Source organism: Salmo salar, chromosome ssa25, assembly GCF_905237065.1.
Source record: "Salmo salar chromosome ssa25, Ssal_v3.1, whole genome shotgun sequence".
In the NCBI taxonomy this organism is placed as follows: domain Eukaryota; kingdom Metazoa; phylum Chordata; class Actinopteri; order Salmoniformes; family Salmonidae; genus Salmo; species Salmo salar.
The window spans coordinates 34,525,265-34,552,799 of record NC_059466.1 but is presented as its reverse complement, the minus strand read 5'-3'; the positions used below and the strand labels follow the sequence as shown (position 1 = coordinate 34,552,799).

At 44.7% G+C, this 27,535-nt stretch overlaps 1 protein-coding gene across 1 annotated transcript; it reads right to left on the bottom strand.

Annotated features, from left to right (window-relative positions):
- Window positions 1-1,298: 1,298 nt before the first annotated feature.
- LOC106586655 (cholecystokinin receptor) lies at window positions 1,299-26,519 on the bottom strand. Its single transcript, XM_014174169.2, has 5 exons — window positions 26,006-26,519; window positions 7,733-7,981; window positions 6,692-6,956; window positions 3,980-4,107; window positions 1,299-2,805 (listed from the first exon to the last, which is right to left on the bottom strand). The coding sequence occupies exons 1-5, from the start codon at window positions 26,166-26,168 to the stop codon at window positions 2,261-2,263; spliced, it is 1,350 nt and encodes a 449-aa protein (XP_014029644.1). The 5' UTR covers window positions 26,169-26,519; the 3' UTR covers window positions 1,299-2,260.
- Window positions 26,520-27,535: the final 1,016 nt, after the last annotated feature.

Here is a 27,535-nt window from a genome sequence, read left to right as displayed (position 1 = left end):
ATGATTATTATTATTTGACCATGCTGGTCATTCATGAACATTTTAACATGTTGACCATGTTCTGTTATCCACCCGGCACAGCCAGAAGAGGACTGGCCACCCCTCATAGCCTGGTTCCTCTCTAGGTTTCTTCCTAGGTTTTTGGCCTTTCTAGGGAGTTTTTCCTAGGGAGTTTTTCTTAGCCACCGTGCTTCTTTCACATGCATTGCTTGCTGTTTGGGGTTTTAGGCTGGGTTTCTGTACAGCACTTTCAGATATCAGCTGATGTACGAAGGGCTATATAAATACATTTGATTTGATTTTAGATGACTCCAAGATGGCACTAACCTGTATCGCCTAGCCTATTTTTCTGAGCATAGCACCTCGTTTATTGCAAAGTGTGATTTCCTAGTAAAGTTATTTTTAAATCTGGCAATGCGGTTGCATTCACGAGATGTTAATCTATAATTCTTTGAATGACAATATTATATTTTACCAATGTTTTCGAATAGTAATTTTGTAAATTGTAGCGCTGATTCACCGGAAGCATTTGAGGGAAAATATTTTCTGAACGTCACGCGCCGATGTAAAATCCTGTTTTTATATATAAATATGAACTTTATCGAACAAAAAATGCATGTATTGTGTAACATGATGTCCTAGGAGTGTCATCTGATGAAGATTGTCAAAGGTTAGTGCTGCATTTAGCTGTGTTTTGGGTATTTGTGATGCATGCTAGTTGCTTTGAAAATGGCAGTGTGATTATTTTTGGCAGGGTACTCTCCTAACATAATCTAATGTTTTGCTTTTGCTGTAAAGCCTTTTTGAAATCGGACAATGTGGTTCGATTCAGGAGAGGTATCTATAAAATGGTGTAAAATAGTCATATGTTTGAGAAATTGAAGTTATAGCATTTATGAGGTATTTGTATTTCGCGCGACGCGATTCCACTGGCTGTTGACTAGGGTGGGACGCAAACGTCCCACGGTTCCCAGACAGGTTAAGTACCATCACACACTCTGTTTAGTTGACCATAGAGCACATACTGTTTCAAAAAAGCAAAGATGGACCTCTAAAAGAGAATCAGGCAGTGTACTGTGAGAACAATTGAGCTAGATCCAGATTAACAGCCCAAATATGAAGTACGGGTACCTCTCCAAAGCCCCCATTCCTTAGTTGTGTTCTCTGCTGTCTTCACTAAGGTTGGGTTGGTTTGGTTGCAGTTTAGTCTGGCCTCCAATCCACACCCAAGAGCACAATGTAACACACTATGTACAATGACACAGTCCACAGCACAGAAAACAGATAATGCTTGAAGATAATGCTTGAAGAAAGCGCAACATTTTATAGGCAGGCACAACAGAATTCCTACCTTCAGGACATTGACAACACTAATAACAAGCACATATTCAGCATTTTAACATCCAAAGTAAAGTGACAATAAGTAGAAGCTTTGTAAAAGGTATTACTGATACTGCGTGTCAAGCTACTGCCCTGCGAAACCCCTAAAGCTTATCATTCAGGTATACACACCCCCTACTAACCACAGGAGTTGCTGAGAGGACAGCTGATAAAAATGGCTGGAATGGAGTAAAGGGAATGGAAACCACGTGCTTGACGTGTTCGATAACATTTCATTCATTCCATTCCAGCCATTACTATGAGCCCGTCCTCCCCAATTAAGGTGCCACCGGCCGCCTGTGCTACCAACACATATCCCTTATATCCCACCCACATAATAATTCCCCATCCTATATGAGGGATTCATCAGTAAACATGATTGCAAGCTTTTTAATGAGTCCCAGGTGATAAAGAAATAACTACATAGGCATACGTATATTATTGAACAAAACATTGTTTTCCCATCACTTGGGACAAATGCTAATGCAAAACTGTGCTACTATAATATTTCCTTATTTTCTTTTGTTTGGCAACTATTAAACGGTGTATCATTTTCCTGTGGGTATGTTAGGAAAGCATTCTCCATGGGTCATGAGTATTTTCCCTTTTTGAGTGTATACAACAGGTTTGATTAACCATGCTTAGTTCATCCCTTCACATAGATATATCTAACCATCTCTCTGACCCCATTGGCTGCCTTGACATTAGCGTTGCAGTAATGGTCAGGCGTTGGTTTCCCTATAGATTGTGGGTGCATCTCCCCATACCTACTGACCGCAGGTTAACAGTTTCCCTATAGAAATCACATAACATATCTCTCTGGTTTCCCCCCATGTCCCCCTTGTCCCCCTCGTCCCCCAGTCAGTCAATGGTTCCTCCCTCAGCACGTCCCCATAGTGCTGACCGTGGTGTAACTAAATTTGGACATGGACACCCCCATAGCCATGGCGTCCTCCTCTCCATCCCGCAGCCCGTGGCGTCTGTGTCGGCAGGGCGGGCGGCAGCAGCAGGCGAAGGTGGCGAGCAGCGCCGTGCGGAAGCGTGTGTTCATGAAGCAGTAGGTGATGGGGTTGACACAGGCCGAGGTGTAGGACAGGAGGTGGATGAAGGAGATGGGGGCACCAGAGAGGGCACGGCGGGCAGAGACGGGGTGGAAAGCCTTCCAGGTGTTGGCGCAGTAGAGAGGAAACCAGCACAGGAAGAACAGAGCAACAATCACCACCAGCATCCGGATCACGCGCTTCTTGGCCAAGAGCTTGGCCTCCGAGGTGTTGCTGCGGGGACGCTCCAATTTGGACGTGGTTGCCGTCGATGATGTCAGAGTGGACATCTCCATGGAGCGCGGTCGCTTGGCGAGCTGGACGTAGCATCCATCACCGTCGTCGCTGCCGCAAGCCCCGGTGGTGGTCAGGCCGTTCTTTAGACCTGTGTAGGGGGCGGGGCAAAGAAGATGACAGAGGATTTACTTCGCAGGCAAGTAGAGGTCCAAAACTGTGAGGAGGGGTCAGACCAATTAGGTTTTGTAACTAATCATTTAAGAAAATGTAGCCATGATGAGCCACACACACACACACACACACCCCACAACACACACACACAACTTGTGGATAGCATTTTTAAGTCACTGCGTGCAGTTTGAAGGAAGTTGCTAAACAGCACTAACGCAACTCCTAACTAGAGTTAGCGCAATGACTGGAAGTCTATGGGTATGTGCTAGCATGCTTCCAGTCATTGTGCTAATGCTAGTTAGCATTGGCTCGCGAAAGTACCTCTAACTTTCTTAATATTGGACACAAAGACATAAAAATGGTATCCATGAATTCATCTGACTCTGACACAATGGTGAATCACCAAATGGTGGGTTATGGCTAAAGAACTAAATAATCATGATGCAGGAGAAATTGGTGTATATTTATGAAGGTTTATAGTACCGCTTTGGTACAGGCAGTGGAGGAAGGAAGCTAAAGGAAGCTATCTCTGCCAATAAGTAGTGATTGAATATAGACTAAAGGGAGCGGAGAATGGAGGAAATGCCATTTGCTGTGAAGTACATATGATTTGCAAAAAAAAAATCCTGGGTCACAGATGTATTTTAGAGGAGGCACATCACCAAAAACCTGAGTCACATCTCTCATCTGAGGGCTAATGTTCCCTCGCTTTCTCTCTTCCTCCATATCACTACACCTCTGTTTCTCTCTCCCCTCCATCCCTCCCTCTCTCATATTGGACAGACAGATGGTGAAGGTCTATGGCCACAAGCAGCAGCTGATATACTCCACATATCAGATCCTTCCGGCTACTCACTTCTATACTGACTAAAGGTTGCGTTGCTCTAACCTGCAACACATTAACATGATTGAAATGCTAATGAAATGTTCATTCTGTGTGACCACAGAAGAGAGACAGCCCAAATCCTAATAATCTGGTTCAGAATTCAAACATCTGGGAAACACTACTGGGCAGTAACTGGAAGATAAGTATTTTTCCTAGTACTCAAAGTTCATTCCAATTCAGCATTCTAACGTCTTCTTACTAACCCCTCTACTGCAAGATGTAAATAAATGTGTGAATAATTAAATAACAGTAATGAATGTCTCACCGGGGGATGATGTCTTCTGAACCATCTCAAACTGGATACCCCGGTACAGCTCTCTGGAGATGAGTCCATAGGCCACGATCATCACCACCCCCGGAACAACAAAGAGGGTAAGCAGCAACATCATGTTCCTGGGACACACACAGGAAGTGGGCTTAACAAATTGCCCTTAGACACTAATCCAAGGTAAATTGTGCCTTACCCCTCTTGAGATGGTTAAGGTTAGGATGTTTGGAGACTACTCTGATCCTAGATCTGTGCCTGAGGCCAGCTTCTTCAAGGAGCATTGAGAGAGCATAGGAGAAAAGGGCTCGCTCTCACAGGAGACTTCCAGAAAGAGGTTAGGCAGAGGAAGTCCAATAGGCATTGGGTTAGAAGGAGAAAACCAGAGATGGGTATCTTCAATTCTTCAATATCTTTGCTCTGGTCCAACCGCTGGAGACAATAATGGTTGATACCCAGTGTAGAAGACATTCCACCACAATGCTGTTATTCTATTTAGTCGTCATGGAGGACAAAATATGTGGGAACGGGTAATAGAAAAGTATTAAATATGTTCAAAGGGACATTGAGCTAGTGGATTAGGAATATAAATTGTTGGAATTAAATTAGCTCTCTGGGTAAAGCCACATGAATTATAGCCTTGATAGTCCATTGAAATATTTTAGAGGCACCATGGCTATTAGAACAATATTCCACAATCATAAGAGAGCCTGTAGCAGATTACAATAGTTATATGTGCATCCATTCTTCCTTGGAACTGTCTTTTTATCTTTTTGGTTCCTACAAGTGTTTTAACTTGCTTTTGTAACTCATTATTGAACCCTTTGGAGAGTGGAAGAGAGGGTAAAGAGAGTAAGTTTCGTGCATTTCATTTATCTCAATAATGATTTAAAATGGATGTCTGACTACAGCAGAGGAGGCTGTTGGGAGGAGCTATAGGTGGATGGGCTAATTTTAATGTCTGGAATGGTATTAATGGAATGGTATCACGCACATCAAACATATGGAAACCACACGTTTGACTCCGTTCCATAATTTCCATTCCAGTCATTACAATGAGCCCTGTGACTTAACAAGCTGTCATTTACAGGTTGGGTTGTTCTATGTCAGAGGTCCTCAGAGAGAGGGGATGGGAGATGAGGGATAAGGAGAGAGAGAGAGAGAGAGAGAGAGAGAGAGAGAGAGAGAGAGAGAGAGAGAGAGAGAGAGAGAGACAGAGAGAGCGAGAGACAGAGAGAGAGGAACAGAGACGGACAGAAGAAGGGACGAGCTGACGGACGAGCAGACGGACGGACAGACAGAGGGATGAGGACGCAAAGAGAGGGGGCTATAAAGAGGCGGGAGAAGAAGAGGTAGATATTAGAGAGGTACTACTGATGGAGATAGAATAGAGAGGAGCTATCACTGGTAGAGATGGAGGAGAGAGGAGATATCACTGGTGGATATAGAGGAGAGAGGAGATATAGGAGAGAGGAGGTATTACTGGTGGAGATATAGGAGAGAGGAGGTATCACTGGTGGAGATATAGGAGAGAGGAGGTATCACTGGTGGAGATATAGGAGAGAGGAGGTATCACTGGTGGAGATATAGGAGAGAGGAGGTATCACTGGTGGAGATATAGGAGAGAGTAGGTATCACTGGTGGAGAAATAGGAGAGAGGAGTTATTACTGGTGGAGATATAGGAGAGGAGGTATCACTGGTGGAGATATAGGAGAGAGGAGGTATCACTGGTGGAGATATAGGAGAGAGGAGGTATCATTGGTGAAGATATAGAAGAGGAGTTATCACTGGTGGAGATATAGGAGAGGAGTTATCACTGGTGAAGATATAGGAGAGAGGAGGTGTCACTTGTTGGAGATATAGGAGAGTGATGAGCTGCTTTGAAGGGAAAGACGTAAAGAAAAAGGAAACAAACCTATTCAGGCGTTGCTCCTCCCTCCTAGCTCTCTCTCTCATTATTACTTTCGATTTCTGGAGAACCTCAGGAGTGTGTGTGTGTGTGTGTGTGTGTGTGTGTGTGTGTGTGTGTGTGTGTGTGTGTGTGTGTGTGTGTGTGTGTGTGTGTGTGTGTGTGTGTGTGTCTCTATGTATGACTTGAGCGGGTGTGTGTATGTGTGTGGGTTTGCGAGTGAGTTTTTCTCACAAGAGTAAGCGTCATGGCAGTACCAACATGAAAGAATAATGACTGAGCAGCATTACAGCTACAGCCAGTGTTTTCTCGCTGGAGAAGTCTACATCAAACCTCAAGCTCGTTTTAGTGGAAAGTAACACTTTATTTTGCTGTTGCACCCATTTTAGTCATGCGTTTATATTCTAACGAGTATGCAAAAACAACACTGCTGTATCATCACTCTAATGTATAGGTGTAGACAGATTTTCTTTTGTTCGTTATCACAATTCCATCCAAACCCCCTAAAATGCAGTATTAGGACAACAGCACTAAGCACAAAGTAAGACGAGAGGAGTTAACACCCACCCACCCGTACACACACACTTCATACACAACCTCACCCCCACACACACCCACTCCCCCCACACACACACACACACAACCTCACCCCTACACACACCCACTCCCCCACACACACACACTTCATACACAACCTCACCCCCACACACACACACTCCCCCCACACACACACACTTCATACACAACCTCACCCCCCCCCCCACACACACACACACACACACACACACACACACAGACTCACCAGGTCTGTTCCACCTCCGGATAGGGCCAGATGTGGCGACACATGCGAGTGATGGTCATGTTGTCCTTTAGGGGGACGTGCTTCAGGTGGCTGAACACGGGGTAGGGGGTCATGATCATGAAAGACAGGAGCCAGGTGGCGGCGATCACCCGGTAGGCATGGGAACGGGTCTGCCACGCCCGCGACTTCAGCGGGTTGCAGATGGCGCTGTAGCGCTCGATCGCTATGGCAACCAGGCTGAAGGTGGATATGCTCACGGATACACCTGTTGGAAAGTAAAGAAATGAGAAACGACACAAACAACACTTAAAAGTTTCAAATATGTAAAACGTTACGTAAGAGTTCCGCTAAGTTTACGTCTTGAAAGGTTCCAACTTTTCTAAAATATCAGGGATCAGATGACATGTGACCCTAACTGAAGCTTATGAATCAGAGATCAGTATGTACTGAGCACTTTTGAGTGAAGATGTGTTTTTAAGGATGTGTGAATGTGTTAGTGAAACATGAGTGGGAGACGTTGGCTAAATAGAGATGGTGTTTGACGAAATAACATCCTGAACCTCCTGATCTGATAGCCCTGATCCCCCAGACTGGAGGAGAAGGGAAATGAATCTTTGCTCTCCTCCTAATCCATATCCTCCTGCTAGCTGGGACGTGACGTGACGTAGAGTGAGTGAGTGAGTGAGTGAGTGAGTGAGTGAGTGAGTGAGTGAGTGAGTGAGTGAGTGTTCATCCATGTGCGATATTCTATGCATGTCTGTGTGCAGGTCTGCGTGGTGTCCTGTGCTGCATTATTGGGGACCATCGGGAGCAGCTGGAGAGCACGGCCAGCAGAAGACAACATCAGATTCCCAGATCCTGCCCATTTCCCTCTTGCTCTCTCAATGCATCCTAATGATGATTCTGTCTCAGTTCCTTCCATGCCACTAGGTGCCAAGGTTTCCTTTACACTACTTTACTCTATACATCCTATATGATACCTAGTCAGTCTCCCTCTCGCTCTCCTCTTCTCTCCCCCCCGCCCTCCTCCTCCTGTCTCACCCATGAGGTAGGCCACTATCTTGCACATGGCGGGTCCAAAGATGAAGTCCTCCAGGAGGTTGGGGATGAGGGTGAAGGGCATGCAGAAGATGGCCATCATCAGGTCGCTGACTGCCAGCGACAGCAGGAAGGAGTTGGTGACTGTCCTCATGCGCTTGTTGACTGCCAGGACCACGATAATGAGCAGGTTGCCCAACACACTGAGGAGGAATATGACCGAATAGAGCAGGATACGCAGCGAGTCCACCTCTAGAGGTAGGAGGGGAGAGACAGAATAGAGGGATGGGGTTGACAGAGAGGGGGGTGACAAACAGAGGTGAAGATCACATAACATACTACATTTAGAGCCTGATGGAAGCAATAAGATCCCACCAGTCACACATAACACAGTACGTATGTTGTGTTCCTTAGCTAGGATTGATGGTTATCATGTCATGACCCCAACAGCACTATTTATAGAAGCCCCAGCCAGGCAGAGGAAGTCTGAGCATGTAATTATTGAGGGCAGGAGGCCTGTTAAGAGGCCCTAGTCCAGTTTAACAGATTAATCAGCGCTGTTGGCAACGAGGCCCTTTATCTACTTCCGCAAAGTCAGATGAAGTCGTGGATACCATTTGTACAACAACAAAAAATTCAAATTTGGAGGAAGTTGCTAACTAGCGCTAGCGCAATTGCTAACTAGTATTCATGCAATGACTGGAAGATTAAAGGTATCTGCTAGCATAGTAGCAGATACCTATAGACTTCCAGTCATTGCACTAATGCTAGTTAGCATTGGCTCGCAAAACTACCCCTAACATCCTTCATACTGGACACAGAGACATACAAATGGTATCCACGAGTTCATCTGACTCTGGGGAAGTAGATAAAGGGCCCGAAGTATATCTTTAACATACAGCTCAATACCATCACCCTCTTCCACCATGTCTCTATTGATCTCTACAGCCAACTGGGCTCTAGGCGTAGAGAAAGCCAAAGAGAAAGTGGTGGGAAGGGGTGTGTAGGTGTCTGTATGTACGTGTGTGAGAGAGAGAGAGAGAGAGAGAGAGAGAGAGAGAGAGAGAGACAGAGAGACAGAGAGGAAGAGAGAGCAAGAGAGAGAGACAGAGAAAGAGAGAGAGAGAGAGAGAGAGAGAGAGAGAGAGAGAGACAGAGAGGAAGAGAGAGAGAGGAAGAGAGAGCAAGAGAGAGAGACAGAGAAAGAGAGAGAGAGAGAGAGAGAGAGAGAGAGAGAGAGAGAGAGAGAGACAGAGAGGAAGAGAGAGCAAGAGAGAGAGACAGAGAAAGAGAGAGAGAGAGAGAGAGACAGAGAAAGAGAGAGAGAGAGAGAGAGACAGAGAGACAGAGAGAGAGAGAGAGAGACAGAGAGACAGAGAGACAGAGAGGAAGAGAGAGCAAGAGAGAGAGAGAGAGAGAGAGAGAGAGAGAGAGAGAGAGAGAGAGACAGAGAGAGAGAGAGAGAGAGAGAGCGCAAGAGAGAGAGACAGAGAGAGAGAGAGAGAGAGAGAGAGAGAGAGAGAGAGAGAGAGAGAAAGACAGATAGGAAAGAAGGAAGGTGAATAAAAAGAGAGATAATTCCAGTCTCTATTGACTACCTTAAAGGTTCTATTGGGATACCTCTTCTGGTCTGGAAACCAAATGGAGGATTCTCAAAGCAATCCGTGAGACACCATTCACTTACAGACCATGGCCTAATACGCCACCATTTATTATGGCGATGACATTTCTAGCTGTGTCTATAGGTGATGAGAAAGTAATTGAACATAGTAAGGTGATGATTGAATAGGGGAATAAGGAATGTTAATTGGAGAAAAGTGGTATAACAGCTAAGACCTGATAGTGCATAGTAAACCACTATAGTGGCTTCATTTCAAATGTCACTTAAAGTATGCTATCATGTACAGTATTTCACTGAGCCTAACACACTGTGGGCCGAATCAGGAATATGAGTGAATGATTGGATCTTACGTGAGGGGCAACTGTTTGAAATGAAATGTAGCTCAGGTTTATGACAGAGAGAAAGAGAGAAACAGAGACAGACATTGTTAGAACACTGTGCATAGCCATGATAGAGCATTTGAAATCAAATCTAATTGTATTTGTCACACGCGCCGAATACAACAGGTGTAGATCTTACCTTGAAATTCTTACTTACAAGCCCTTAGGAAGAGAGAGAGAGAGAGAGAGAGAGAGAGAGAGAGAGAGAGAGCGCAGGAAGAGAAAGAGAGAGAAGGGAGAGAGAGAGAGAAGGAAGAGAAGAGAGAGAAGGAAGGAAGAGAGACAGAGAGAGACAGAGAGAGAGAAGGAAGAGAATAGAGAGAGAGAGAGATGTTTTCCAAGAGGCAGCGATAGCTCCAGGGGATTTTGGCCTGCAGCGGGTCATATCCTGTTAAAGTCCTGTCTCTCTGCCTGTCACTCAAACTTCAGCCCACCCGTCCACCACTGACACAGACTGTCTGAGTGCATTCCAAAGCCGGTTGCCCACGGCGACCATGCCCAAGGGATTAGAGATGCCCAGATGACTCTACATAAACACACCTACAATAAAGTGCATGCATCACAAATAGGCACACAAACACACACCTGCACAAATTAATTCATCTGTGTCTCAGATATGGTATGCTTACAAACACTCACCCTCAGGAGCTGACAGCCTCAGAAGTGTGTGTGTGTGTGTGTGTGTGTGTGTGTGTGTGTGTGTGTGTGTGTGTGTGTGTGTGTGTGTGTATGTTGTTTGGTTGTGGTGCAAGTGAGCTGAAACCACTGGCATAGTATATGGATTGGATTGACAATTTATGCAAGCCTGCACCCAAATAAATAAACTGTGACTACCTCTCACTCTGTTTCCCTGTCATACATACAGTCCACTCTACCTCTCACTCTGTTTCCCTGTCATACATACAGTCCACTCTACCTCTCACTCTGTTTCCGTGATACGTACAGTCTATTCTACCTCTCACTCTGTTTCCGTGATACGTACAGTCTATTCTACCTCTCACTCTGTTTCCCAGTCATACATACAGTCCACTCTACCTCTCACACTGTTTCCCTGTCACACATACAGTCTACTACATCTCACTCTGTTTCCCTGTCATATATACAGTCTACTCTACCTCTCACTCTTTTTCCCTGTCATACACACAGTCCACTCTACCTCTCACACTGTTTCCATCTCAAAAATACAGTACACAAAATAAGTATTTGACCCCTCTGCAAAACATGACTTAGTACTTGGTGGCAAAACCCTTGTTGGAAATCACAGAGGTCAGACGTTTCTTGTAGTTGGCCACCAGGTTTGCACACATCTCAGGAGGGATTTTGTCCCACTCCTCTTTGCAGATCTTCTCCAAGTCATTAAGGTTTCGAGGCTGACGTTTGGCAACTCGAACCATCAGCTCCCTCCACAGACTTTCTATGGGATTAAAGTCTGTAGACTGGCTAGGCCACTCCAGGACCTTAATGTGCTTCTTCTTGAGCCACTCCTTTGTTGCCTTGGCCGTGTGTTTTGGATCATTGTCATGCTGGAATACCCATCCACAACCCATTTTCAATGCCCTGGCCGAGTGAAGGAGGTTCTCACCCAAGATTTGACGGTACATTGCCCCGTCCATCGTCCCTTTGATGCGGTGAAGTTGTCCTGTCCCCTTAGCAGAAAAACACCCCCAAAAGCATAATGTTTCCACCTCCATGTTTGACGGTGGAGATGGTGTTCTTGGGGTCATAGGCAGCATTCCTCCTCCTCCAAACACGGCGAGTTGAGTTGATGTCAAAGAGCTCCATTTTGGTCTCATCTGACCACAACACTTTCACCAGTTGTCCTCTGAGTCATTCAGATGTTCATTGGCAAACTTCAGACGGGCATGTATATGTATTCTTGAGCAGGGGGACCTTGCGGGCGCTGCAGGATTTCAGTCCTTCACAGCGTAGTGTGTTACCAATTGTTTTCTTGGTGACTATGGTCCCAGCTGCCTTGAGATCATTGACAATATCCTCCTGTGTAGTTCTGGGCTGATTCCTCACCGTTCTCATGATCATTGCAACTCCACGAGATGAGATCTTGCATGGAGCCCCAGGCCGAGGGAGATTCACAGTTCTGTTGTGTTTCTTCCATTTGCGAATAATCGCATCAACTGTCACCTTCTCACCAAGCTGCTTGGCGATGGTCTTGTAGCCCATTCCAGCCTTGTGTAGGTCTACAATCTTGTCACTGACATACTTGGAGTGCTCTTTGGTCTTGGCCATGGTGGAGAGTTTGGAATCTGATTGATTGATTGCTTCTGTGGACAGGTGTCTTTTTTACAGGTAACAAGCTGCGGTTAGCAGCACTCCCTTTAAGAGTGTGCTCCTAATCTCAGCTCGTTACCTGTATAAAAGACACCTGGGAGCCAGAAATCTTTCTGATTGAGAGGGGGTCAAATACTTATTTCCCTCATTAAAATGGAAATCAATTTATAACATTTCTGACATGTGTTTTTCTGGATATTTTTGTTGTTATTTGTCTCTCACTGTTCAAATAAACCTACCATTAAAATTATAGACTGATCCTTTCTTTGTCAGTGGGCAAACGTACAAAATCAGCAGGGGATCAAATACTTTTTTCCCCCCACTCAACCTCTCAGTCTGTTTCCCTGTCATACATACAGTCTACTCTACCTCTCACTCTGTTTCCCTGTCACACATACAGTCTACTCTACCTCTCACTTTGTTTACCTCTCATACATACAGTCTACTCTACCTCTCACTTTGTTTACCTCTCATACATACAGTCCACTCTACCTCTCATACACACAGTCTACTCAACCTCTCACTCTGTTTCCCTGTCATACATACAGTCCACTCTACCTCTCACTCTGTTTCCCTGTCATTTATACAGTCTACTCAACCTCTCACTCTGTTTCCCTGTCATACATACAGTCCACTCTACCTCTCACTCTGTTTCCCTGTCATTTATACAGTCTACTCTACCTCTCACTCTGTTTCCCTGTCATTTATACAGTCTACTCAACCTCTCACTCTGTTTCCCTGTCATACATACAGTCCACTCTACCTCTCACTCTGTTTCCCTGTCATTTATACAGTCTACTCAACCTCTCACTCTGTTTCCCTGTCATACATACAGTCCACTCTACCTCTCACTCTGTTTCCCTGTCATTTATACAGTCTACTCTACCTCTCACTCTGTTTCCCTGTCATTTATACAATCCACTATACCTCTCACTCTGTTTCCATGATACATACAGTCCACTCAACCTCTCACTCTGTTTCCCTGTCATACATACAGTCCACTCTACCTCTCACTCTGATTTACTGTCATACATAGTCTACTCGACCTCTCACTCTTGTCATGAGTTGGCCTGTGGGTAAGGTTTATGACCCCCCCATAAATACCTTTCTCACTTCCCTCTCTCTCTGACCCTACTGAAGGACTCTCGAATAGCCTTTGTTAAACATGGAGAGTCTGGGAACATCAAACAAGTTGGGGGAAAGGAACCATATTTCAGTAATAGAACCAGTTGGAAATATGCGTTGGAACTTAATGAGAATGGATGTCAGTTCGCTTGTCATCTGAGACATTATGACTGATGACAGGATGACATAAACTGTACCTGGGAAAGTCTAAACATTCTAGTTATCAGATTCACATGGAATTGTTGTGCAATTTAAATGTTTGATATTGAAACTGTTTGTTAGGAGATTAAATGTAATTTTAGCTTCCAATTGAGAGAATTGGGTTTTCATAAGGAAAGTGCCCTGCTTAATCAGTGGCCCGCCCCTGTGAAGAGACAGGGGTTATAAACGATGAAACACACCCTTCTCCCCTCGCCACTATATAAGACAATGACACAATGTAGCCAGGGTTCCACTACGTGAGGTCTGCAGCCTCTGCGTTAAAAGGACTCACATGTCAAGTACAGAACTAAGCCAACCTCGGCGTGAGCTTTGGTGGCGAATGGTATGAACTTTGGACTTATTCACTACAGAAGTGATACTTCCTAGCCGTTGAGTTAGCAGCGGCCGCTGTAGACGTGGGCTAGGAAAGGACGGACGACAGATCCAGTCTAACACACGACAAAGATACTACAAGGTATCCAATTTTACCACCAGTGACATTCTTCCGAGGACAGGAAGATCTCTGTTGGCCAACACGGCCAGCATCTACGACCAACCTACCGAAGCGCAGCTCAGAGTAAATATTTATTGCATTTTCCTTTTCCAAATGGCCGGTAATTTAGAATGCATACGATAATGTATTTACGATGGCATAGCCAAGCTGTTTCTTTTGTTCCTCAGTCTTCCCGCTCTTTCATTCAAGCCCAACCCCCTCTCTTTGTGTAACAAGCCGCCATGTCAGCTCCGTCCACCAGGGTCGTTTTCTGTATGACATAATTTGCATTCTGTGTATATGTAATTCTGTGAGTGATTAGTTTAGGTATTTGGTAAATAAATAATTAAACCCAATTTTGTATTGCTGATTCAACTTGTTAGCCAGGGTTCGTGCAGATAACCAAGAATTTACAACTTTCATTATAAGACTGAAAATAAGATGAGGATTAATATTGACGGCTATCGATGTGAAATATTACTACGTTTTTAAGAGTTTATTAGGAAGATAACGGCTCTACAAACACTCTTCGGTGATGTCCCGACTTTCTAGTTAATTACATTTACATGATTAGCTAATCAGGTGATATTAATTACAGAGAAAGGATTTTATAGGATAGCATGTCATTTCACTTAATCCGGCATAGCCAAAGACACGATACTCTGTATCCCTGTCATACTTACAGTCTACTCTACCTCACACTCTGTTTCCCTTTAAAAACACACAGTCCACTCTATCCTCTCACTCTGTTTCCCTATCGTACATACAGTCTACTCTACCTCTCACTCTGTTTCCATCTGAAACATACAGTCCACTCTACCTCTCACTCTTTTTCCCTGTCGTACATACAGTCTACTCTACCTCTCACTCTGTTTCCATCTCAAACATACAGTCCACTCTACCTCTCACTCTTTTTCCCTGTCATACATACAGTCTACTCTACCTCTCATACTGTTTCCCTGTCTTACATACAGTCCACTCTACCTCTCAATCTGTTTCCCTGTCATACATACAGTCCACTCAACCTCTCACTCTGTTTCCCTGTCATATATACAGTCTACTACCTCTCTCTCTGTTTCCCTGTCATACATACAGTCTATTCTACCTCTCTCTCTGTTTCCCTGTCATACATACAGTCTACTACCTCTCTCTCTGTTTCCCTGTCATACATACAGTCTATTCTACCTCTCTCTCTGTTTCCCTGTCATACATACAGTCTACTACCTCTCTCTCTGTTTCCCTGTCATACATAGTCTATTCTACCTCTCTCTCTGTTTCCCTGTCATACATACAGTCTACTACCTCTCTCTCTGTTTCCCTGTCATACATACAGTCTACTACCTCTCTCTCTGTTTCCCTGTCATACATACAGTCTATTCTACCTCTCTCTCTGTTTCCCTGTCATACATACAGTCTACTACCTCTCTCTCTGTTTCCCTGTCATACATAGTCTACTCTACCTCTCACTCTGTTTCCCTGTCATACATAGTCTACTACCTCTCTCTCTGTTTCCCTGTCATACATACAGTCTACTCCAGCTCTCTTTATGCTATTATATTGCAGGTTTTTCCTCTCCATCTGTATTACTGTATTCATTTTCTCTGTCTCCCTCTCTCTGCATGTCTCTCTCTGTCTTTTCTTTCTGTCTTTTTCTCGCTGCATGTCTCTCTCTCGCTGCATGTCTCTCTCTCGCTGCACGTCTCTCTCTGTCTTTCTCTCTCTGCATGTCTCTCTCTGTCTTTCTCTCTCTGCATGTCTATTTGTCTCTCAATCTACCTGTCTCTCTCTGCCTGTCTCTGTCTCTTTCTCAATCTACCTGTCTCAATCTACCTGTCTCTCTCTGCCTGTCTCTTTCTAAATCTGCCTGTCTCTCTCTGTTCATCTCTCTCTCTCTGTATCTCTCAGATGGCCACCTGCTTATCGTCCAACCGTGGATCATTCTCTCTCTGCTGGTTCACAATCTGAGCTTCATCGATCAGTTTATCTGAAGGCAGTTTTGAGAGCAGTGCCCTGTAAAAGGCTTATCCCGGATACTGAAAACCCAGCAGGAACGATGAGGAACTTCAGGAGGATTTGGTCTCTCTCTCCGTGTTTCATCAGAACAGCTGTGTGCCACTGATATCACACTTTGAGCTTTAAAAGAAAGCCTTCCTCTGTCGACAGCGAAAGTAACTTCATTGAGCTTATGTTGTGCTGTCTGAAGTTGGAATCCATCAACAGTACGTTGCTAGAGTTATTATATCATTCAGCAGGTGATGGCTGCAGGCTCTGATTTATCACACAGTCCTTACTTGTATCAACGAACACATTGCCTAAAAGTTGACATCATGCTGTGATATGCAATAACAAAAATGTACTCGCACACACTCTTTCTTTCTCTCTCTCTCTCTCTCTCTCACACCTCTTCGAATAACATTACCATGATGCTGTGTCTTAACAATGAGTTGGCACCACCTGTGTTGGTTCATTACAATGTGTTTGGAGGTGCCTGCAATTAAAAAACATTCTCAATAACAAGCTGAGCAGAACTTTGGTAAGTGACCCATCTGTCTATCGCCTCCTTTGAATTCCATGCTGACACAGTTACCAGCCCTTTCAAGCTTAACATACTTATCATTTATCGCCCTCCAGGTTCCCTTGGAGAGTTCATCAATGAGCTTGACACCTTGATAAGTTCCTTTCCTGAGGATGGCTCACCTCTCTCAGTTCTGGGTGACTTTAACCTCCCCACGTCTACCTTTGACTCATTCCTCTCTGCCTCCTTCTTTCCACTCCTCTCCTCTTTTGACCTCACCCTCTCACCTTCCCCCCCTACTCACAAGGCAGGCAATACGCTTGACCTCATCTTTACTAGATGCTGTTCTTCCACTAATCTCATTGCAACTCCCCTCCAAGTCTCCGACCACTACCTTGTATCCTTTTCCCTCTCGCTCTCATCCAACACTTCTCACTCTGCCCCTACTCGGATGGTATTGCGCCGTCCCAACCTTCACTCTCTCTCTCCCGCTACTCTCTCCTCTTCCATCCTATCATCTCTTCCCTCTGCTCAAACCTTCTCCAACCTATCTCCATATTCTGCCTCCTCAACCCTCCTCTCCTCCCTTTCTGCATCCTTTGACTCTCTATGTCCCCTATCCTCCAGGCCGGCTCGGTCCTCCCCTCCTGCTCCGTGGCTCGACGACTCATTGCGAGCTCACAGAACAGGGCTCCGGGCAGCCGAGCGGAAATGAAGGAAAACTCGCCTCCCTGCGGACCTGGCATCCTTTCACTCCCTCCTCTCTACATTTTCCTCTTCTGTCTCTGCTGCTAAAGCCACTTTCTACCACTCTAAATTCCAAGCATCTGCCTCTAACCCTAGGAAGCTCTTTGCCACCTTCTCCTCCCTCCTGAATCCTCCTCCCCCTCCCCCCTCTCTGCGGATGACTTCGTCAACCATTTTGAAAAGAAGGTCGACGACATCCGATCCTCGTTTGCTAAGTCAAATGACACCGCTGGTCCTGCTCACACTGCCCTACCCTGTGCTTTGACCTCTTTCTCCCCTCTCTCTCCAGATGAAATCTCGCGTTTTGTGATGGCCGGCCGCCCTACAACCTGCCCGCTTGACCCTATCCCCTCCTCTCTTCTCCAGACCATTTCCGGAGACCTTCTCCCTTACCTCACCTCGCTCATCAACTCATCCTTGACCGCTGGCTACGCCCCTTCCGTCTTCAAGAGAGCGAGAGTTGCACCCCTTCTGGAAAAACCTACACTCGATCCCTCAGATGTCAACAACTACAGACCAGTATCCCTTCTTTCTTTTCTCTCCAAAACTCTTGAGCGTGCCGTCCTTGGCCAGCTCTCCTGCTATCTCTCTCTCTTGATCCAAATCAGTCAGGTTTCAAGACTGGTCATTCAACTGAGACTGCTCTTCTCTGTGTCACGGAGGCTCTCCGCACTGCTAAAGCTAACTCTCTCACCTCTGCTCTCATCCTTCTAGACCTATCTGCTGCCTTTGATACTGTGAACCATCAGATCCTCCTCTCCACCCTCTCCGAGTTGGGCATCTCCGGCGCGGCCCACGCTTGGATTGCGTCCTACCTGACAGGTCGCTCCTACCAGGTGGCGTGGCGAGAATCTGTCTCCGCACCACGTGCTCTCACCACTGGTGTCCCCCAGGGCTCTGTTCTAGGCCCTCTCCTATTCTCGGTATACACCAAGTCACTTGGCTCTGTCATATCCTCACATGGTCTCTCCTATCATTGCTATGCAGACGACACACAATTAATCTTCTCCTTTCCCCCTTCTGATAACCAGGTGGCGAATCGCATCTCAGCATGTCTGGCAGACATATCAGTGTGGATGACGGATCACCACCTCAAGCTGAACCTCGGCAAGACAGAGCTGCTCTTCCTCCCGGGGAAGGACTGCCCATTCCATGATCTCGCCATAACGGTTGACAACTCCATTGTGTCCTCCTCCCAGAGTGCTAAGAACCTTGGCGTGACCCTGGACAACACCCTTTCGTTCTCCACTAACATCAAGGCGGTGACCCGATCCTGTAGGTTCATACTCTACAACATTCGCAGAGTACGACCCTGCCTCACACAGGAAGCGGCGCAGGTCCTAATCCAGGCACTTGTCATCTCCCGTCTGGATTACTGCAACTCGCTGTTGGCTGGGCTCCCTGCCTGTGCCATTAAACCCCTACAACTCATCCAGAACGCCGCAGCCCGTCTGGTGTTCAACCTTCCCAAGTTCTCTCAAGTCATCCCGCTCCTCCGCTCTCTCCACTGGCTTCCAGTATAGGGCTCGCATCCGCTACAAGACCATGATGCTTGCCTACGGAGCTGTGAGGGGAACGGCACCTCCGTACCTTCAGGCTCTGATCAGGCCCTACACCTAAACAAGGGCACTGCGTTCATTCACCTCTGGCCTGCTCGTCTCCCTACCTCTGAGGAAGCACAGTTCCCGCTCAGCCCAGTCAAAACTGTTCGCTGCTCTGGCACCCCAATGGTGGAACAAGCTCCCTCACGACGCCAGGACAGCGGAGTCAATCACCACCTTCCGGAGACACCTGAAACCCTACCTCTTTAAGGAATACCTAGGATAGGATAAAGTAATCCTTCGAACCCCCCCCCCCCCCCCTTAAAAGATTTAGATGCACTATTGTAAACTGGTTGTTCCACTGGATATCATAAGGTGAATGCACCAATTTGTTAGTCACTCTGGATAAGAGCGTCTGCTAAATGACTTAAATGTAAATGTAAATGCATTCACGTGTTTGGGTTTGTGGCATGTATGTGCATCTCGCTCTGTTCCTCTCTCTCGCTCTCTCTCTTTCTGTTCCTCTCTCTCTCACTCTCTCTGTTCCTCTCTCTCTCACTCTCTCTGTTCCTCTCTCTCTTGCTCTCTCTCTGTTCCCTCTCTCTGTTCCTCTCTCTCTCTGTTCCTCTCTCTCTCTGTTCCTCTCTCTCTCTGTTCCTCTCTCTCTCTGTCTCTCTCTGGTCCTCTCTCTCTCTCTGTTCCTCTCTGGTCCTCTCTCTCTCTCTCTGTTCCTCTCTGTTCCTCTCTCTCTCTGTTCCTCTCTCTCTCTCTGTTCCTCTCTCTCTCTCTGTTCCTCTCTCTCTCTCTCTCTGTTCCTCTCTCTCTCTGTTCCTCTCTCTCTCTCTCTGTTCCTCTCTCTCTGTTCCTCTCTCTCTGTTCCTCTCTCTCTGTTCCTCTCTCTCTGTTCCTCTCTCTCTGTTCCTCTCTCTCTGTTCCTCTCTCTCTCTCTCTGTTCCTCTCTCTCTGTTCCTCTCTCTCTCTCTCTGTTCCTCTCTCTCTCTCTCTGTTCCTCTCTCTCTCTCTCTGTTCCTCTCTCTCTCTCTCTTCCTCTCTCTCTCTCTCTGTTCCTCTCTCTCTCTCTCTCTTCCTCTCTCTCTATTCCTCTCTCTCTCTAATTAAATATGTTACACGGGAAGCCAATTCGTTTCCCTGTGTGTTCGGTGGCTTTTCAGGGAACAGCCATAACTCCCTGAGCACATTTACTTTTGTCATTCTGCTGGCCGTTTGTACTAGGAGAGGAGAGGAGCAAATTCACACCTTAATTACCCCTGGGATAGAACCTGCTAGTCCCTATCACTATGGACCATCACACACGTATTCCCCTTCTCAGAGAGAGAGGAACAGAGATGTACTGTAACTAGAAAATAAAGAGAATTGTGCATTTTCACCCCTTTGGTCAGAACCTGGGCCTACAGCTTCCATCAATACAGCTCATCCCTCCAATACTGAGACGGAAAAAGAGAGAGAAATAGTAAGTCCATGTTGAGTGACTCTGTAGACTCAGCAGCACTTTGATTGGCCAGTACAGAATAATTTGTGTTGACACTGTTTTTGAAAAGGTTTTAACTGAACTGAATTGCTTGCTGGGTATGCAGGTGCTAAATGATGACTCAATAGTCCAGTTTGTTGAATGTTTTCTCAAGTTTCTCTCCCCAATACACAGTAGCCTAGCAACCTCGGCCTCATGCACCAACATTTCCAAATTAAAACAACACACACAGATATCTTACTGGTTAGATTTTTCCCATTTTAAGGCACAGCACAAATCTCTCCTTATCTTACACAGTCAGCGGGGAGCGGAGAGAATAGGAAACTGCATAAACGGAGGTAGTAGTTCTGATTGTTTAGAGGTGGGGTAAGCCAGACTAAATCCATGTGCATACGTGTTCACAGTGAAGTAAACATGACACCCACTGAGTCTGCCTTGTTAAAATCACACAAATCAACACCATCGTGTAGACATAGTAGTTTTGGTGGGTTAACTAACTGCCTTGCTCAAGGGCAGAACAGTAGATCGTTTGCCTTGTCAGCTCGGGGATTCGAACTGGCAACCTTCCAGTTACTGGCCCAATGCGCTAACCACCGGGACACCTGCCACCCTATCACCCTCCAAACACTGTAAAAACAGACACTAAATAGCAAATAGTGGAAATGGCACCCTATTTCCTACACAGTGCACTACTTTTGACCAGGACACATAGAGCTTTATATAGGGAACAGGGTGCCATTTGGAACCTAGGAGGATTCTACTTGTGACCGATAGCCTGTCTTTGGCACTGTCTCTAGCCTGTCTTTGGCACTGTCTCTAGCCTGTCTTTGGCACTGTCTCTAGCCTGTCTTTGGCACTGTCTCTAGCCTGTCTTTGGCACTGTCTCTAGCCTGTCTTTGGCACTGTCTCTAGCCTGTCTTTGGCACTGTCTCTAGCCTGTCTTTGGCACTGTCTCTAGCCTGTCTTTGTCACTGTCTCTAGCCTGTCTTTGTCACTGTCTCTAGCCTGTCTTTGGTACTGTCTCTAGCTTGTCTTTGTCACTGCTTGTCACGTCCACCTTATTACCACATATACTGCACAATGGGCCATAAGAATAAACATTACTCTTTAATGACACTAGCAATATGAGTGCACTGGGGCAGCAGACACTTTTTACTGGGAGACGTTTTATTAGTTTAATAAAAAATGTACCACAGTAATCATCTATCATCCAGCCTAATTTACAATGTCATAAGCATGATATGACAGGTGACAACTGTCAAGCACTTCCGTAAGAGATAATATCACTTTATGACCTGCTATAAGACTGTCATATTGTATTGTTGTGATGTACTACAGCTAGTGAGAAGGGTTTCCAGACGACCTGAGTTGCTGTCTGTGTCATAGCCGTGTTAGATGACTTGTCAGGAGTTTGATACGTCTTTGATATGATAGCTCATGCTGTTTGCAGCACCTAGTCATGCATGATGGGAGGATTTACCTTAACACAAACCAGGCTCAACTACATTTCAACTACACTGATTCACAAAATGTATTGAAATTGAATTAATTTATTTCATAATCTGATTTGAAAACAAAGGATGATTTGCAGTCAATTTGATTTTCAATTTCTCGACTGAATTGAAATGGAATCCATCCCAGCCCTGCAAAAAATAGTTTAAATCAAGTATGACTGTCTGCTTCACAATGCCAAGAGGGCTTGAAGCATGTGGGAGTCATCTGAGTCTGTTAGAGCTGAACCTCTAGTCCTCCGGTCAAGGAGGCTTGGCTTGCTATGAAATCACTCAACCCTCTGTGATTCCACCAGCATTCAGCTCTGTCTGTTTGTCTGTCTGCCTACTTCAGTCTACTGCTCTATAAATACCAGAACACACAGGGACAAAGAGAAAGTGAGAGAAACAGAGAAATTAGAGTGGTTGAGTGAGAAAGTGAGCAAGTGTTAGGGTGACTAAAGATGATGGCAGCAGCTGCGGTCTTGGATATTCCCCATCAGTGTGTGCGTGTGTGTGTGTCGGATAATGTGTATGATTCTGAGGGGCATGCTAAATATAGTGTGTGTTACATACAGGGCAGTGAAGGGCCTCCTCAGTCTTAAGACTCTCCCGTCTCCGTCTCCGTACACAGTCTCAGTTTGTACCAACTGCTGTTGTTGACAGAGCGCTGGTCAAACACACACACACACACACACACACACACACACACACACACACACACACACACACTTCCTGACGGGCCGCCCCCAGGTGGTAAGGGTAGGTAACAACACATCCGCCACCCTGATCGTCAACACAGGGGGCCCTCAGGGGTGCGTGCTCAGTCCCCTCCTGTACTCCCTGTTCACTCATGACTGCACGGCTATGCACGACTCCAACACCATCATTAAGTTTGCCGATGACACAACAGTGGTAGGCCTGATCACCGACAACGACGAGACAGCCTATAGAGAGGAGGTCAGAGACCTGGCCTTGTGGTGCCAGAACAACAACCTCTCCCTCAACGTGATCAAGACAAAGGAGATGATTGTGAACTACAGGAAAAAGAGGACAGAGCACGCCCCCATTCTCATCGATGGGGCTGCGGTGGAGCAGGTTGAGAGCTTCAAGTTCCTTGGTGTCCACATCACCAACAAACTAACATGGTCCAAGCTAGAGGTTGACCGATTATGATTTTTCAACACCAATACCGATTATTGGAGGACCAAAAAAAGCCGATACCAATGAATCATCCAATTGATATATATATATATATATAGATATATATATACACACACATACATACATACATACACACACACACACACACACACACACACACATAGCTGGGAATATTGAAGAACTGGGAATATTGAACCACCAGCTTTCATATGTTCTCATGTTCTGAGCAAGGAACTTAAATGTTAGCTTTTTTACATGGCACATATTGCAATTTTACTTTCTTCTCCAACACTGTGTTTTTGCATTATTTAAACCAAATTGAACATGTTTCATTATTTATTTGAGACTAAATAGATTATATTATATTGTATTATATTAAATAAAAATTGTCATTATAATAAATAAATAAATATATATTTATTTATTTATAATAATGACAATTTTAAGTTAATAGATTATATTATATTGTATTGGGGGATATTGTTTATGTGTAGTTTATGTGTAGTTGCTTTTTAGTTGCTTTTTAGTCACGGTTCGTTTATTCCTTATTTGTTTTGTATTTTTCTAAAGTTTCACTTTCTAATAAATGATGTGGAACGCTACTCACGCTGCGCTTTGGTCCGATCATTTTAACGAGCGTGACACTGCCACACAGTTTCCTCATGGATTGCAATGTAATCGGCCGATTACTGATTGTTATGAAAACTTGAAATCAGCCCTAATTGATCAGTCATGCCAATTAATCGGTCGACCTCTAGTCCAAGCACACCAATACAGTCGTGAAGAGGGCACGACAAAACCTATTCCCCCTCAGGAGACTGAAAAGATTTGGCATGGGTCCTCAGATCCTCAAAAAGGTTCTATATCTGCTCCATCAAGAGCATCCTGACCGGTTGCATCACTGCCTGGTATGGCAACTGCTTGGCCTCCGTCCGCAAGGCACTACAGAGGGTAGTGCGTATGGCCCATTACATCACTGGGGCTAAGCTGCCTGCCATCCAGGACCTCTACACCAGCCGGTGTCAGGAAGGCCCTAAATATTGTCAAAGACTCCAGCCACCCCAGTCATAGACTGTTTTCCCTGCTACCGCACCACAAGCGGTAGCGGAGCGCCAAGTCTATGTCCAAGAGGCTTCTAAACAGCTTTTATCCCCAAGCCATAAGACTCCTGAACATCTAAGCAAATGGCTACCCAGACTATTTGCCCCCCCCCCCTTTAAGACACTGCTACTCTCTGTTATCATCTATGCATAGTCACCTTAATAACTCTACCTACATGTACATATTACCTCAACTAACTGATTCCTCCACACATTGATTCTGTGCCGGTACCCCCCTGTACATAGTCTCACTATTGTTATTTTACTGCTGCTCTATAATTACTTGTTACTTTTATTTATTCTAATCCGTATTTTTTTTAACTGCATTGTTGGTTAGGGGCTCGTAAGTAAGCATTTCACTGTAAGGTCTACAACTGTTGTATTCGGCACATGTGACTAATACAATTTGATTTGATGGACCAGTTGCATAAAGGCTGGTGTCCACGCTGAGTAGATATAGCCTAAAATCAACTAACGATCTGATTCCCAATAATTATTTCTAACCAACATCCCCATCTCCCCTCATTCCCTCTCCCCTAATCTATACTGGTTGGTGCGGTGTAAAATTCACTTCCACTCCTGTTTGACAAGAAACCCCCATCATAAGTCACTCTGGATAAGACCGTCTGCTAAATGACGTAAATGTAAAATGTAAATGTCCTCATAATACTTGGTTTGTAAGGATAATGGTTTTGTATCACAACCTTATACCCATGTCAAAATCATTTCTCTGATTACATTCCTCAGACATCTGACAGCAACCCAGAGTTGATTTTCATTACGGCCCAGCATGTCAATATCATTCACTGATAGAGGGATGGATGGAGGAGCTGGTTGGGAGTTTCTCTAGCTATCAAATGTCCCTACACAGTGGAATATCTGTCCATTACTGATCTGAGAGACGGTCACACACACACACACACACACACACACACGCACACCCACGCACACACACACACACACACACACACACACCCCTTGCTTTAAACAACAGATCAAAATGAGCGTGGGAAAGAGCCACCTTGTTAGAAGTGGACAGATACAGCTAGAACATTGAGTTTTCCAGATTGCACTTTATCAATGCTGACCTTGTGGAGCAGGCATAAAGCTTCAGTCTCCTGACTGCACTGCTTCATTTATGGTAAATATTGCAGTAGTAATGTCTGTCAACAATTTGTTTAAGGATGGGTGGTAGTCATGGTTTTAAAGGGGGATAGGGGTGTATTTCCAGGAGTGACGATTTCTGAATGAGTGTGATGTTCTCCAGCATTGGGTTTCGTTGTGACTAGATTGGATACATGAATGCGCTGTTGCTTTCTCTGCTGCAAAATTAATTAGCTACATCACTGCACACATACACATATACATGACACACACACACACACACACACACACACACACACACACACAACTACACACACTGTATGAAAACACACTAGACTAGAGCTATTGTAATTCATTTGGGGAGAAGTCTAGGCATCTGCACTCGGGTTGACTGGTTGACCTACAATTCTTAGAAAGATAAGGGACATTGATTACTGTAGCAATCAGAACATTATGTTACAGCCCTTTTAAATGTTATTAATTGCAACCAATTCAATATTCTATTATATATCATTCGATATATTAAATACAATTATGGAATAGCATCATGGAAACATTTGCAATTCGCATGTAATAGTGATTAACTTTTTCGCAAAATTGTTTTGTTTTGTCTCAGGCTCAGATTGACTTCGATATTTGGAATGGGCCTATTGATAAACGAAATATCAAGGAATCCGTGGTTTGAGCGCCTATTGCTGGTGAACTGGATTTTGTGTCAGATTGACGAAAATGCAATGGTTTTTCAAATCAAACTGTAGGCCTATTGGTCGCGTAAATAGTTTAGCAGATGTTATAGGGGGTGCTGCGAAATGCTTGTGTTACCAGCTCCTAAAAATGCAGTAAACATGTCATACAAGTACACAAATAATAATAAACAACTAGAAACAAGAAAATCACGAATGTCAGGACGAATCCAGTTAACAAACCAAAACACTGGTTTTGTGTATCGTTTTTTTCCGTATTTGGTCCCTTCCTTTAGGTTTCTGAATAAACATAAATATAGGTGGCCCGGCTCCTCACCTTTCTGTTTGACGTGTTGCGGTTTGAGCACCACGGACTCGTTTCCACAGGTGGTGATGTTTGTGAGTCCCAGACTGACGTTCATTGTTCCGTTTGACGCAGCGCCTTGCGCTCCCACACACTCCAAGAACGTAGAGGTCTCGTTCAGGGTTCGTAAATCCATTTTCAGGGTTAAAGAAAAATGTCAAAAGTGCACATTATATTCGTGCTATGTGCGAGCATCTGCTTTGGTCAAATGACTGCGTCCATAGAAATCCCCCAAAATATTTTTAAGTAGCCTAATTCTTTCCCAAAAATTATCCAACCAAATGATTGCTTACTTTGTCTGTAGATGTTCCAAAGTATATTTCCTACTTAACTTCAAGGATGCCCAATAAATGGGTTTCCAGTTGACAGTTTTCACCCCGGAGTTGAAAGGATCTCTGCTTTGCTGTAGGTTCGGGGATCCCACCTTGCCGCTGCGCCTCGCTGGTGACTGTGGCTCGGACTGCAACCGTGAGGTTATGGGGGACAGCTGAGTGCGTGGGAAGGTGGGGAGAGTAGTTTGGGGGTGGGGGTGCTGCGATTTGGATGCAGTGGTGGATACAGAATTAAAACAATTGACGGCAGTGAAGATGTCTGTATTTTGTCGCTAATACAGGGCTAGTAAAGCACTACTTGTGTGAGATTTAAAAAAAATAACTACATGTATTTGAGTGTTTACCAGCATTTGTAACTTGAGTCTGATAATTATCTGTACAAAACAGTTAATCTGATAATACGTGTGGAATATAAAAATACTTGCTTGATAGAGTATATGTTTTCCAGTTTTTTTAAATACTTTCAAATGCAACTTATTTCTATGTGAAAGCTATAATGGTCTATTCAATCCTTTTCCATAGACAATCTTATCCAGAGCAACATATTGTAGTGAGTGCATACATTTTCATACTTTTTCCGTACTGGTCCCCCATGGGAATTAAACCCACAACCCTAGCATTGCAAGTGCCATACTCTACCAACTAATCCAGATCATCACATCATATCATCACAAAACACTTTGTCTCAATGTACTCAATTACTGTATTGTGCATTGTTTTTCTTTATGGTGATGAAAAGTCTACCCGTACAAACTTAGATGACCAGCAAATGTACAATACAGTAATGTACATTTGTGGTTTGTAAGGATGGTAAATTAATACTGCACAAAAAGTGGTTGTTTTCCATGTTATTGGATCAAGAACAACATCTAATTTGATGTGGATGTTTTGTGTCTTTGACCATAACTTTGCACCTTCTGATGTAAATGTTTTAGGACAGGGTTTTGTTCTTTCTGGATTCCATTAGAATGACAATCCCAGAGAAAGGTACAGGGCAACAGGTCTTACAATTACAACTATTGAATCCTGCAAGATACTGTTCTTAATTATACAACTAACTTTTTTGCCAAAGCAGAGTTTTTGCATGTGCTACAGATGTCGATATTGGTCTTCTAACACAAGTAAAGGCCCAGTGCACTACTAAAAAACTCCCCAGAAAGAAACCTAGAGA